Source organism: Myzus persicae, unplaced genomic scaffold (genome assembly GCF_001856785.1).
Source record: "Myzus persicae strain clone G006 unplaced genomic scaffold, MPER_G0061.0, whole genome shotgun sequence".
NCBI lineage: Eukaryota > Metazoa > Arthropoda > Insecta > Hemiptera > Aphididae > Myzus > Myzus persicae.
Genome location: NW_019103880.1, coordinates 13,156 through 28,032, shown reverse-complemented (window position 1 = coordinate 28,032; position 14,877 = coordinate 13,156). Strand labels below are relative to the sequence as shown.

The following is a 14,877-nucleotide window of genomic DNA, read 5'->3' as shown; positions in this document are numbered from 1 at the left end:
TTATTATGTGATGCTAATGCTTAATGTTGTAATTCTTTCATAATTAAATATACTTGACTATTTAAAAATCTTTAAAAATTGAACACCGTTTCCCCAGTATCTTTATGCATATTATTGAAAATTTGTAAGCATAAATAAATGGATCTCATGCAATATTGTTTGCCTAAAATTGAATGGCATTGTTAAGATGTCTGTTTGTATTTTAAAGTAATTTCTTCGGTAAAAAAAACAATTATTGCAAATAAAATTAATTGTTTGGTATTTCAAATATTTTTACTATGCGCCATGCGTCGTGTAGGTACCTCTGGAAAATATATCTTGTCTATAACAATTGTATGTGAAAATAAAATATTTAACTTGGGACAATACTCAATACTTGTCGTGTATCAGTAACTCACGATATCAGGTTATTGCGTTTCCGGTCTAGGTATTTTAATATCAATCAATCGTTCACACATCGGTTCGTTTTCAGACCTGTGCGTGCGACATGGAAGCATTCGATTTGCATACACAGAACGCCGCGCCGCTGGAGGGCTAAAGGACATAACAATGCGTGTACATCATAATTGGTAAAAGAAGACTATATTCACACAGTTGACGAGTGTTCTTTTTGCGGTAAAAATCGATTAATCGATGATGTAGTCCGCGGCGTAATGTGAAACCGAAATTTTAACGGTGAATTGTCGTAGGTAAGATTGTGATTGACGAAGACGACAGAGACTACGACGTCGACCAAACTATACACTGTCAAACAGTATTTTTTTTTTTTTTTTCAGTGGTTCTGAATCCTGTCGGCCTTGCATCGTCCAAATTCATAAGCGCAAAATAATAATAATATTAACCATAACACGTATACCCGAGTAACATAATATTATGTACGGCATGTATCAACGGTAATATATTTTATGTATTATGTATTTACGTATTGCACGCGAACGCCGGCAGTGCACACCTGGGCCGCCCAGTCTGAACGCCGCATTATCCTACAAATCACTTTCACCTCTCGCGATACTGGACCAAGAGCTTTGGCACAGTTAGTGCACGCCACTTGTCGCCACCGCCCGGCATAATATCAGCGGAGAACACAACAACATATCCATCCGAACTGTGAGACATAAGTCTTTTATTTTTTACACGTAAGTTTAAACAATATTATGTCATGTACTATGTTCTACACGCGTTTTGTTATTAATTGATACTGCATTCATATAAGTTTAAATGTATAATAAAAGGCGCAAAAATACAAATACAAATTTTGTCCGTTAATATTTATGATTAATGGTTAACACAATAATAACAAAATCTTAATACTATACTAGTACCTAGGCATATCGTGGACCATGGTTGACAATCGTCTTAACATGCCTATTTTTAATTTATTTTTTTTAGAAAAACTTCGATAAAATTCAAGTTTTATTATTTTCATAGTTGAACGGTTTCATATTAAAACGACACAAAGGAAAACTTCTTTAGTTTGTTTCAATAAAAAAAGTAAACATTTACTGTTCAGATATAATTGATATAAATTAATGAATGTATTAGTTGTATAGAACAAATTATCCGTCGATTACTTTCAACATTGTTCAACTAAATACATATACCAAAAATATTTTTGTTTTCGTTTTATCTTCGTTTTCTATACATTTTTACTGTTAAAAGAAATTTGGCACATATACCATAAATAAACATAACAATTTTAAATTGTAATACTCTCAAAACTAAAAGTACTAACTGAAGACCAAACGTCAATATTTTTCGACTAAAATACTATTTTTTTAATCTCCTATGACGGTATTTTATTTTATTTTATTTTCAAACTTTACGAAAATGAGAAAACAATGCATATTATTCTACGTTTGACATTACTGTATTGGTATAATTTTCATAAGCCATATAATTTATTTAGTGTCTACAAATTATTATAAATATTAGTAATCTTGTAGTTATTAGTTTGTTAAGCATTTATATATTTCAAAATATAATTTCTATCCTAAAATACCTCTAGTATTATCTATTCTTAAAATGAAACCATCTTAGGAATTAACTAAGAAAAACAGTTTGAACATTTTACTAACTAACAATTTAACCATTAAATAAACATACAAATTAATATAAACATGTTTAATTGAAAATGAAAATCACGAATGGTATAATGATATCCAATGTACCATATTTCACGGTTACAATTAGATAGGTGTGGCGTGCAAATTGTATGATCTTAAATTTAAAAAAAAATAATTTAACATTATACACCCTATTAATTTAGTTTGGTTTGATCAAATTTCTTTGTTTTTAAAAGGGGAAATAATGATCATTAAGCTAACGAGATGATTATTAATTTATTATACAAATATAATACATATGAAAATGTAGGTAGGTACAATGGTTGAGTTATTGACGTTTCATTAAAAAATATTAACTATTTCTTAATGGCATTTTTGTTTTCACTAATATTTATATTGTAATTAATGCAAAAATATTATTTTTAATTCAACACTTATTTAGAGATAAACAAACTTTATTTCAAATTTATTTTACACAGTTTAAATTGTATTTTTAAATTTATACAATATATGTCTCCTTTACTTGTTAATATATATAATTAGGTTTACTTTTTTATATGAGGTAGTCCATTTTGTTCAAGGTTACAATGTTCTTAAAATTACTATAACTAGAACTCGATTACATTGATAGTATTTTAACGTTCGGTAATACTAATAATAGTCATGTGTGACTAGGTAGTATAAGTACCTATGTAATAATAATATTAATTTAAAACACTTACCTACATTTCTAAAAGACCTTAAATGGACTAAAAATTAATAACCTTAAAAAGTATCTAATTAAATAAAAGTAAAAGTACATTATTAAATGTATAATGAATATTATATCTATATTTAGTAAAGAAAAATAGACTAATATTATGTACATAAAAAATATCTTTGGTGTTTCCTATTTATATAATCATTACCTATGTATTAATTGTCTTAAAATTAATATGAAACTATTATCACATAATATAAGAGTACCGTTTTATTAATAGTGTTGAATACATAGGTATAATTATTGCATTTAGTATATTTTTATAAATTTCGTCTAAAATTGAATTATAGTAGCAATATATTGTATTAATCATAAGTTATGATTCATAACTATTGATACTTTAGTTAGTATTGATAAATATTATCACTTTAATATGTGGCTCTGATTAAATGCGTAGTATTTCAACAAATTAAATAATAATGTAATATTATTATTTATAAAACCTAGTTTACGTAATATAGGTATGTTTAATAATCCGGTTTTTCAAATATTACAAATTATTCTAATCTAGGTCTTTAACTCTTAAATGATTTTTTAGAACCTACTTGCCTACCAAACCAAAAATATATCCTCATTTGTATGTATATGTTAAAGTTATATGATACAAAAATTATCAGTTGTCACATAAACATAAGGATAAAACATTTAAAAAAAAAATATGCATTATTGCGAAACTTTAATGAAATAATATTATGTCACGCACGTAATCTGTGTCCAGCATAAAGATGGATGACTCAAAATGAAATACGTATTTGCTGCATGTGGGCTTAAATTAACTTTGATTTTTCATAAATTAGTTCACCCATTTATTAAAACAGTATTAAAAAGTGAGTAGTTACGATGAACTTGAAACATTAATTGCATAATGATATTAAAAGTATTAGATGACCGTAATCTGCAATTTATTCAATCTAGAAATCTATATTTTTAAACGAATACATTATTTTTAAATTGAAAAGGTCAGTACCTACCTACACCAAACAATCATGTCCGTGTTTTAACTGTGTTACTGTATTAAATTTACTCTCTATGAATGGTGTAGGTGTTTTTATACTGCCTGAATTAAAGCTAGATTTTTGAATATCGTATAGTTAAAATTGAGTTATTATTAGCACAGGTACGTAACTACTCTACAACTGGGTAGTTTTTCATTTCTCTTAAACAGTTTTGTGAAAGTGTGTGACCAGTGTTGTCGTTAGTTATTCTACTACTCTTCGATTCAGAGTATACGAAGTAGACGGCCAAGACGGGTAGGTAAACACTGAACACTCAATATTGTCTAGCTATGATTCTGATGCATCTAAACTTAAAGTTTATCGACGATTATAAGTACTCATATACATATATATACGACAAGGATTTGTGAGTGTCAATATGTATGCAATTATTAACAGAAAAATGCTTGATGAATATTTGTTTATATCAATTTTGAAAAGACTCAAATAATAGATGAATATTAACATAACATTTTCTTATTTTATTCAGTTTTTAAATGTTGCATAAAAACACGTGATTCATGTTACTATAATAACTTATGAATTGTACACAGTACACACATTTCATATATTGCATGTGTAGCCTACATATTATATATCTATTACAAAATGTTAATGAGATACTTTATTGCTGTTATTTGTATTCATCATTTATCACGATTTTCGCATTGTACAAATAATATTATGTATACCTATAGTGGCTAGTACAAACGTAAAAATTGCGTTCGATTATGTTAAGCAAAAATATCAATACTGTTTAATAAAATTTAATTTTTAGTATTTCGTAACACACGTCACGCGTGAGTATATGCTTACTATTAGCAGAACTGTTATTGACTAAAGAGGCAGGTACAACAAGATGTATGTGTTTTATATTATTGTGTGATAGTCAAAATATATGATGTGTGCATTTTGTTTTCTTCAACATTTAGGTCTCCACAATACTCCACTTAACATTACTTTATGTTTTTGAGCCAAGATTAGTCAATATAAACTAAAATACTATGCACGTGACTAAAATGCAAGTCATTTATGCAAATTCTCTGTTAATAATATCATTATTATTGCTGACGTCATTTCATAATAATCACTCAGACGGTCGTTACATGACAATATAATATAATTTTCCACCAAAATATGATTCAAAATGTAGATATAACACAAAGTAACTGTAATACAAATGCATTCAAATAAAGTTGGTGTACTTACCAGCTGTCTTACCTATACGTATACTAACTACTCAAAAAAACATTTATTAGATTGCATTTCTTTATCGACAGGTGAATATTGTTTTATTTTAATGTTAAATCTCATGCGCTTCGTTCTAGGAAATGGATTTATTATATACCTGTTGTGAGTGACATTAATTGATGTAATATAGTCCATATAAAATGGTATAACTGTTATAGAACAATACAATATAGCTGTTTACGCATCGTTAAAACTTGTCACTTGAAATCTCTTGATTTCCTTCTCAGTTTTAACATTTTATTTTACTTTCTGTTCATAGTAAGATCGTCTTGGTCCTTGGATAATATAGATACTACGTCGTATACATTTTATTTTACAACATACACTTTTGAGTGTTTTAAATATTTCTAGCTTTTATAGAGTTTGTAGAAAACTGGCTTATGAATAATTGTCATGATAAAATCGTTTATAATGTATGTACAATACTGTAGTATTTTTTTCAATGTCTTTGGTAATCAATTGTATCTACAACTGAATAGTAAGTGCAATAAAAATAATTAATTTGTATACAATCAATTATAATACTATTTGTCGTGTAAAATATTTGAAAGAATGGACTCCTTTAACTAGTTAGTTTTTAAAATATTAAACAATTTTTTAGAGTAGGTATTATGAAAAACTAAAATATTATTCCAGAATAAGGTTGAAACTTTTATTGGGGAAGTTGCCACTATAGTAACAAAAAAGGAAACCATTGAAACAAATAATATAATATAATTTAATCGTTTTTATTAATTCACTTATTAACTATACGGTCTTGAATTTTCGTGGTACTGTGATGAGATACCGATCAATATATTTCGGGAATCAGATAGTTCTCACGCCGTATAATATTATTGTGTTATATTCTGGAGGAACAACGAAAAAAAATTGTTCATTTGGCTAATCATTTAATAACATTTTATGCGAATGTATGTTACCTATTATGAATCGTAATATTACATTTAGATGGGTATTATAGATAGTAGATACTGTGTCGACGTAATGCTTAGACAGTTCCGGCAACGTCGTCGATGCCACAAAAAAAAAAAAAGATAGTAGATACTAGATAGTAGTATATATTATAATTTATAAATTATAAATTATAATGCCATAATTATATGATACATAGGTACTGCCATACTGACATACGATATCACCACCAGATTTAGGTACACACATAGGTAATATACGTAGGTAGTAGTGCGGACGTGCTTGCACAGAATAATGCACTGCGAAATGAGGATATTATCGCGGTAAGAAATTAATAATGGTAAAGTGACAACTAAAGTTACTTAAAGTTTCGCTGTAATAAAATACATATTACATGGGCATTAAACTCCTTAATAAGACACCTGCAGTAGGAGGTATATCTACTCGCTCGTAAAAGTTAATCCGACACGTATATCTAGATAGGCGTCTTTCTGGCCTGTGACATAAAATATAATATTGTCGGGACGATGCGTGCGCGAAAACTATTTCAAAATTAATAGGTAAGCTATTATGTTTGTCAAACGGGTGAGGTTTCTTCGCGAGACCAGTCAAACCCGATTGCCGGTTTTATATTCGCCGAGAGATGTCCATACGCACTTATGTAATACGGTTTGCGAAGGATTTTTCAACCTCTCTCGAAAAATAAAAAAAATTATACATGTATATCGAGAACACCGCCTCGGGCGTTCCACTGCAGGCCGCTCTACATTTATACCATAAGCCTACCCACGTGTATACGCACGCACTAATGACAACTTTTATTTTTTATTTTTTCTTTCCAAGGGCGCCAACGCAAAAAATGTACCTGTATCGCTCGACATAACATATGAAAGAATATTGTGAGCGAAAAGTGAAAGAAAATTTAAAAAAAAACGGTTCGTATATAATATAATATAATAAAAATATGTGATCTACATATGCCCAGAAATATTGCTCTCATTATATTATTATTATGGTTAGTATTTAGTATAATATACTAAAATGACTATACTCAAGTCTCGAGTGTTTCAAGAAGGTCGATTTATGAATTATCGGTTAATAGACGGAAGGTCGGCTTGAGCCGATGGACTGTCCAAAGCCCTCATGGCTCATATAATAATATATAGTCATTATATTGGTCATTTATCAATATAGATTGTTATTTTAATTTCAGATGGCTGAAGGACCAAGATTGTCCGTTCTACTAATAATGTTCCTCGTTTTCAACTCGGCATATTCCGGTAAACAAACTTCCGTTTTACTTTTTTCCCCTTTTGAATTATTATCTATGATGACGTTAAGTTAGGAAATTATCAATTAGTTTTATCAAAAAATACAACTATAAAACAATTTATTTTTACCGTACGTACTCCTTCATGATTGTAATTATGTATTTAAATTTAAGTAAAGCAATACAAAATAACTAAATATTTATTAAATTCAAAACAAAACATACGATTTACTTAGAACAACTCTTAATTGTTGTAAATAATGATTCTAGTTTATTTTAGACATATTATCTTAGATAGGTAGCTGCAGGTAAGTACCTAAAATGGTTATAAGGCAACTATTAATTTATACAATTTAAAAAATTAATATTATAGGTACCTACTTGAAATCGCATGACAATTATTAACATACACACCTACACATTGATTAATTTTATAAAATAGCCGATTTAGCTCTTTCTTATTCGTACAAAAATGTAAATTTATAATTTTAGAAAGTATACAAAAATGCGAGAATACGCCTATGAAACAAATCATTTGCGAGTTTGGAACCGCCAAAGACATACCTAACTTTGACAGTTGTCTGTGTACACATATCGCAGTTCCGGTCTCCTTAGAATCGGAAAAAGACGATGAAACTCCGGGTAAATATAATTTTATGGTTCAATTATATTATCGCTTACGTGATATCCGCATGAACTACTTATTAATTTTTACATCATCCATCGTTTGCACATAAGACTTTACGTCGACGATCAAATCGTACAAACAGACCAATGGCGATCTCAAGTCGTTGGCTGCTATTTCCATGTACGCGGAAGATGTTGCCAAGAAGACAAACCAGATTTGCAGCGAGATCATCAGTGTGTTGACTCATTACGATGGCGTACAATTGGATCTAAGGCAATCTGACGTGTCCGTAGATAAATCACTCGTTGTGCATTTCTTCAAGGTGAGTTGGTCAACATAATATGGCACACCCTACTATTTAATGGATCCGATAGCATTCCAGCAAAACTATAATACCGCATCTAATGTACGTATATTATAATCATAACTGCGTACGTACTGTTATTATGATTATGATGCGATTATTACACGGACGATAATAATAATTATACCACCTAAACACAGTGTATAGTTTCAATTTTTTTTTTTCAATAAAACTATTACACCACGACTGTCCGTCTCAAGTTCCACATGATAGAATTAGGTAGGTAACTGATGTGGTAGCCGTAGCCTTAAACTTGAATTTCAAATTATGGCGTGATGTAATATAGGTACAACTTGAAGCGTCCGACCCAATAATACAGACATGTTAATTTGTCCGTTTATTGACGGTAGAAGATAAATTATACCTAGTCCCACACGCACAAGCGACGTCAGATATTATGATAATGCTCGTCATTTTTACGCAATGTCGAGAAGTTCAAGGTCACAATAGGAACCGGTCATTCACAATAATAAATAATCTAATCCGAAATCGAAACTTGAGCACACATTATATTATTATTGACTGATGTAAGACAATAGCGGTATCTTCGAATTTCACTGAATATTATGTATGATTTAGTAAACTGGTTGTAGACGATATGTGTAAAAAACGTATCGATGACAGAGCAATTATTTATTGCAGAAATAATTAATTAAATTAGTAAAATTAATATATTTTTTCATTCAAAATATACTTCGATTCTATCTACATATTAAGTCAAATATTATTCAGATATATGAAATTAAACGATTTGAATATTATTGTTTATTATTATATACTTGAAACTGGAATTAAGCATAATTTTTTTTATTATTTACATTTGTTTAGTTATTCTTAACTTATATTCTTCTGAACTGTACACTTCTATATTAACGATGCACAGTTTAATAGTAATTATTTCCACAGGAATTATCGTCAGAAATTGAAAATAAATTCAAAATAGAGTCAGCAAATAGCTCTTTAAAAATATTTAAAAATTCAAAAGAAATCCAATTTGTGCTTCCTCCAAATGCTGCCATATTGACGAAATTTTATGATCTCAAAAAACTTTCCAAGTAAGTTATACAATAATCTAAACAAACTTCAAATTAAATATCATGAGGTGTTTTAAAATTTTAGGTATGTGAATTTCTTTATAATTGCAACACATAATCTTGTAGACAATTCTGAACAAGGTTATTCCTTCCACCCCAGTCGCCTTATGGGAGCCGACGATTTACTCAATGCTGTAAGAAATGTGTAAAATTGGCAAATACGTAGAATTTTAATTTATACGTTTTTAAATATTTCAGGATTCTTTAATTGATCTTGTAATTGGACTTGGTGTTGATCATTCATCTATACTTTTATCATTGCCTTCTACTGCAAGTAAATTTGAGCTCAAGGATCCCACCCAGAATACTCCTCGATCACCAGTAATCGGATTACCAACAACAATTACACGCCAAAAAGTAAATCAAAATTGCAACAATAAAATTAGGAGTGCTTGAGTACGATTGTTACAAGCGACAATTGAACACTTTATTTTTTATAAAAATTCCGTTCGTTCTGGGTGTAAACATTAATTGTATTAATCATTAATTAACACTCAACAATACCTAATTTAATCACAATATTATGTTTATCATTTATGTAAGTTTTATTTCATTTATTTTGTTGTTGTTCTGTTTTAACTTTTAAAATATAAAATAGTTAAACATATTTTAGTAGGTATACCTACTATTCAAACATTTAAAAAAAAATATGTATAACATTTAACACAAATGCTGTTTTGATTATTCCTTACACATATTTATAAATGTACTGTGTTGTTTGATCGATCAATAGTATTAGTATTATAATAAAATAAATAAAAGGTCAAAAATTTAAATCTTGTCAGGAATAATTCATAACATGAAAAATGCAATTATTGTATTTTATCTTTCTTATAATCAACTCGACATAACGTAAATATTGAACAATGTTTTAGATGTGCGAAGAAATGAAAGAAGGTAACTGGACCATCGAAAGAGATGAAGATTTAACAGCACCATATGCATTCATGAATAAAACATGGATGTCATTTGATGATAGTGTCAGCGTTTCGATTAAGGCATGCACAATTATTTTTATATTTAAAAATTTTAATGAATTAAAATTGAACATTTTCTATATTTTAGGGAAAATACATATTATTACGTGATTTAGCTGGAGCAGTTATAACTGACGTCGAAGCGTTGGATTGGAAACTGACATGTTTAAACCAAACTGCAGTGGAACCTTTAAAAGAACTTACAAAAACATTTACTGAAACTGCAAGGAAATCTAGATCAGCTCAATTATTAAGTTTACAAGAACAATTACAACGCCCGGCTGATCAAGGATTCTATTTTAACAGTACTATAAAAAACTATTTATGTTTATAATTTGCATAATTTTACTAATTAATTTTATATTAGATGAAATCAGTTATTCACCATATTACATCGAAAGGGTGGTTACCAGGGATGGCGAAGTTCACGCAATTCGAAAAGATACAAAAACCGAATTCGAATGTTCACGACAAGGGTACTTCAGGCATCCAAGTGGTTGTAATCGATTTTACCGTTGTGTAAAATTTGACCAAAAATCCAATTATTTTACGGTCTACGAATATGATTGTCCTGATGGTTTGGCATTCGATGAAAAAGTTGAGGTATGCGTATGGCCAGGATCTCTGTCAAATACAGGAGCTTGTCAAGGTAAACAGTCAACAGTTTTACATAATTCAATAATATTATTTAAATTTGGATGGTTTTCTTATACTTTTCCATAATTTAAAATGTGCGAAAACCAAAATATTTTTTTTATAGTATATTGATTTTAGGTTCAAGTGAAATAGCTCCGGTTCCTCGGAATCAATTTGTCTGCCCACCGATAGAAGGTTACTACGCTGATCCTGAAAACTGTCGGTGGTTTTTTGCTTGTCTTGATCATGCTAAAGATGGTTATACTCCACTTACAGCATACGAATTCAGATGTCCATTTGGATTAGTGTATGACGAAAAAACATTAAAATGTGACTGGCAATGGAAAGTGGGATCTTGTGGTACATAATATATCAAAATAATATTTTATTCTTTATTTGTACTATAATTACTATTCTATAATAGTCGCTAATGTTTTATTTTATTTTAGGAGCCTCAGGAAAATCATATAACTACGGAGAACAACCTTACCAAACTAACCAATTCAACGCATTCTACGAAAAAGAGCCATCTGTCCCTTATTATGGAAGCTACAATCAAGATCAACCTCAATTTTCGTTTGATCCCATTGATTCTTATAATGCTCCGAGTAAATTCGGTTTCCCATATTCTACAACTAGTAAACCCCACATACCCTATGTATCTACAGAAAATTATATTACACCAAATGCACCTCAGTTCTTATACAGTTCAGCACAATCGTACGCATCACAAAATAGTGCTCAAATTCCATATAGTTCACCAGAAACCTATGTTAACCATAATCAACATCAGTCATTATATGGGTTAACCGGAACTTACGCTTCAACCAAAAGTCCTGAATTCTCATATGGATCTACGGAATCATATGCCACTACAAGCAAACCACAATTATTCTACAGTCAAAATGACGGTTATTCCAGCACAAGTAAACCTCAATACTTGTATGAACCTTCTGAATCTTATTCTACTACAATCAAACCTCAAGTATTTTACGGATCTTCAGAATCGTACTCTACAACAAGCCGACCACAATTTTCTCTAGGACCTTCAGAATCGTATTCTACCACAAGCAAACCTCAATTCTCGTATGGATCTTCAGAGTCTTATTCTACTACTATCAAACCGCAATTTCCATACATCAAAACAGATTCTTATGTAACACCAAATCATCATAGTAGATTACCAAACTTCGATTTGAATAATTATAGACATTTAGGAATACTTTATCATCAACAACATGATTCTGAACCACAGCATCAAGCTGGAATTCTTCTTCACCAACAAAACAATTTTGAAAGTATACCAGTTAATAAGAACTATGATTCTCATAAAAATGATGTACAATATCCACCACTAAAAGATTATGAAACATTTTCTACAACTCAAGGACCTTTAAATAAAATACCTAGTGCCAAACTCTACTCAGAAAGTTATTCTTCATCTAATGTCTACTCAAACCCATCAGTACCTTATGAAAATAAAGAATTCAAAAATTCTTATTCTATTTTAGGAGGACCAAATGGATACGATTCCCACAAAGTCAACGAACAATATCAGCCTTCTTATAACTTTGAAACATATTCAACAACTCTGAAACCTGTCACTAAATTACCTGAAATACCAAATTACACAGAATCAAACATTTATTTGAAGCCTACTTCTAAACCATTTGAAGATTATTTGCATGAAATTTCTCATTCAACATTAAATGAAGAATCAAAATTACAATATTCTACTACTAGTTCACCTTATTTATCCTCGTCTCCTAGTATTGACTTTAACGATTACCATATTTCCTCTTCTACACAAAAACCAACATTACATGACACCAGCTTACATAAAGAACAATTCAAGGCTCAATTTAATTTTGATGATTATCTATCAAGGCTTTCCAGTCACCAATATCCATCCACTACTTCTTCTGTGGTTGACTATACACCGTCTGTTCATGGAAATAGCTATGATAATAGTTTTGCACAAACGTTTTCTACATATTCCTCCACCACGCCAAAACCATCTGTATTTTACTATAGCTCACCGTCGACAATATCAGATACATCTAATTTACCATCATATTCAACATCTCCAAAAGCAAAAGAATACTCTGAGAGTTCATCATTATCATATCCCGTAACTACTGAAAAATCAGTAAGTTATAATTCACCAATTTCTTCAACTTATGCTCCTCTAGTGTACAGTCCTTCAGTTACTCCAAGTGCATACACACCTACATTCAAACCAACGGTCGACTATTACACCCCATCGTCTACAGTTACTAATGATGATTCTGTTTTTGTCGAAGAACTCATTTCCAAATTGTCAAAAACTCCAATTCCAATTACATATTCAACTAGTACTCCTAAACCAATATATGCCAACTATCCATCCCAGCAAGCTGGAGATTATATACCAAACGATTCTTTCAATATTGACGAGTACATATCAAAATTGTCCGAATCTATTGAGAATTCAACACCACAACCATTATACTCGAGCACTTCTCAGAAACCATATGCAGTACCATATAGTTCAAATGACTATTCATCTCGCCCACTACCCACTTCAGTTTACTTATCTTCAACTGAAGAACCCAAGACATTTGATCAAGAGTCATATTCAGTACTTCCTGTTCAATCAACTACGCGCAAGCCTGAAGCTTCAATAAAAATATCATCCCCTAAAATACCATATATTCCATCTCTAGAATCCGTCTTTAGTGTAAGAACTCCTGTAGCATACACACAAAGACCAGAACCATTGGTCGGCTATTCTAGCACGGCTTCTGACTTAATAAACTATTATCATAATATTCACTCATCTTTAGATTCAGCTTATCGTTCACCATTACCTAGGTATTATGCTGCTCCTATGGGAAATTCACAATACACGAATAACTACACATTACCCAGAGAATATGAGAAAGACGGTGGGCATCATTTACATGCAGCTTATCCGGCGTACCCTCTGAATCATCCAATAGTTGTCGAACCAGTTAGTCCAGAATTGAATGCTGAATTTGAACGATACTACACAGCTGGAATAAGACAAAACTTGAAGAGCGAAGAAAACGGAAAAGTGCTCGTAATCGGTGACAATAGTCCTCTAATTGTAAGTAAATTGGGAGCTCAGTGCGACTGTGCGAAAAAGAAGAAGCCAACAATTGTATCAACCACAACCAGGACAGTAATTGAACACGACGATGACGATGACGATGAAAAAACATCGGTTATAAAGGAAGTAGAAACAAAAACCAAAGTAATATTGGACGAAGTAAAAAAACCATCAAATAAAAAGTTATGTACCCGTGCAGGATTATTTAGAGATCCAAAACAATGTAATAAATTCTACTCGTGTAATTGGGACAAATGGACACAAAAGTATGAACTTAGTGAGTTCAAATGTCCAATTCACCTCGCTTTTGACGAAAATCTAAGCGCTTGTAACTGGCCGTCTAAGGGACCGGCATGCTCACACGATACGCTCATTAATTACTCAAATTAATTTTATGTGAAAACAAGAAAATTCAAAAATAACTTTTCATACGGAACACGTTTCAGTGTTTTCAAAAACAGTATTTATTTGTAAACGTGTATACATACGTTATTTAGGTGATGATGATTATTGTTCTCAACGTGTATTCTCATACATGTTATAAAAAGGACAATAATTAATGTATTTAAATAAGTTAAGTAGGTATAATGGGTTGATTTATCACCAAAATATTATGCGAGTATAAAGTGTACATATTGTAATTTTCAATTATTAAATGTTACCTACTTATTCAAATACAGTGGATGTTACAATGTTTAGTGTATCATACGTATTTTAAATATGTAATATTGCCAGCTGCTAAAATTATTTATATAACGTCAAAACAGATTACTATGAGCAACATGTTTATTTTTTTTTTTAATTTTACAAGTAAG

The 14,877-nt window shown here is 30.4% G+C and overlaps 1 protein-coding gene across 1 annotated transcript; it reads left to right on the top strand.

The window, feature by feature from the left end:
• Positions 1–477: 477 nt before the first annotated feature.
• On the top strand, positions 478–14,877 carry LOC111035816. Its single transcript, XM_022317595.1, has 14 exons — positions 478–689; positions 777–1,136; positions 6,825–6,916; positions 7,195–7,261; positions 7,744–7,893; positions 7,990–8,201; positions 9,150–9,298; positions 9,363–9,471; positions 9,536–9,694; positions 10,213–10,335; positions 10,403–10,619; positions 10,682–10,963; positions 11,089–11,310; positions 11,400–14,877. The coding sequence occupies exons 4-14, from the start codon at positions 7,195–7,197 to the stop codon at positions 14,450–14,452; spliced, it is 4,743 nt and encodes a 1,580-aa protein (XP_022173287.1). The 5' UTR covers positions 478–689; positions 777–1,136; positions 6,825–6,916; the 3' UTR covers positions 14,453–14,877.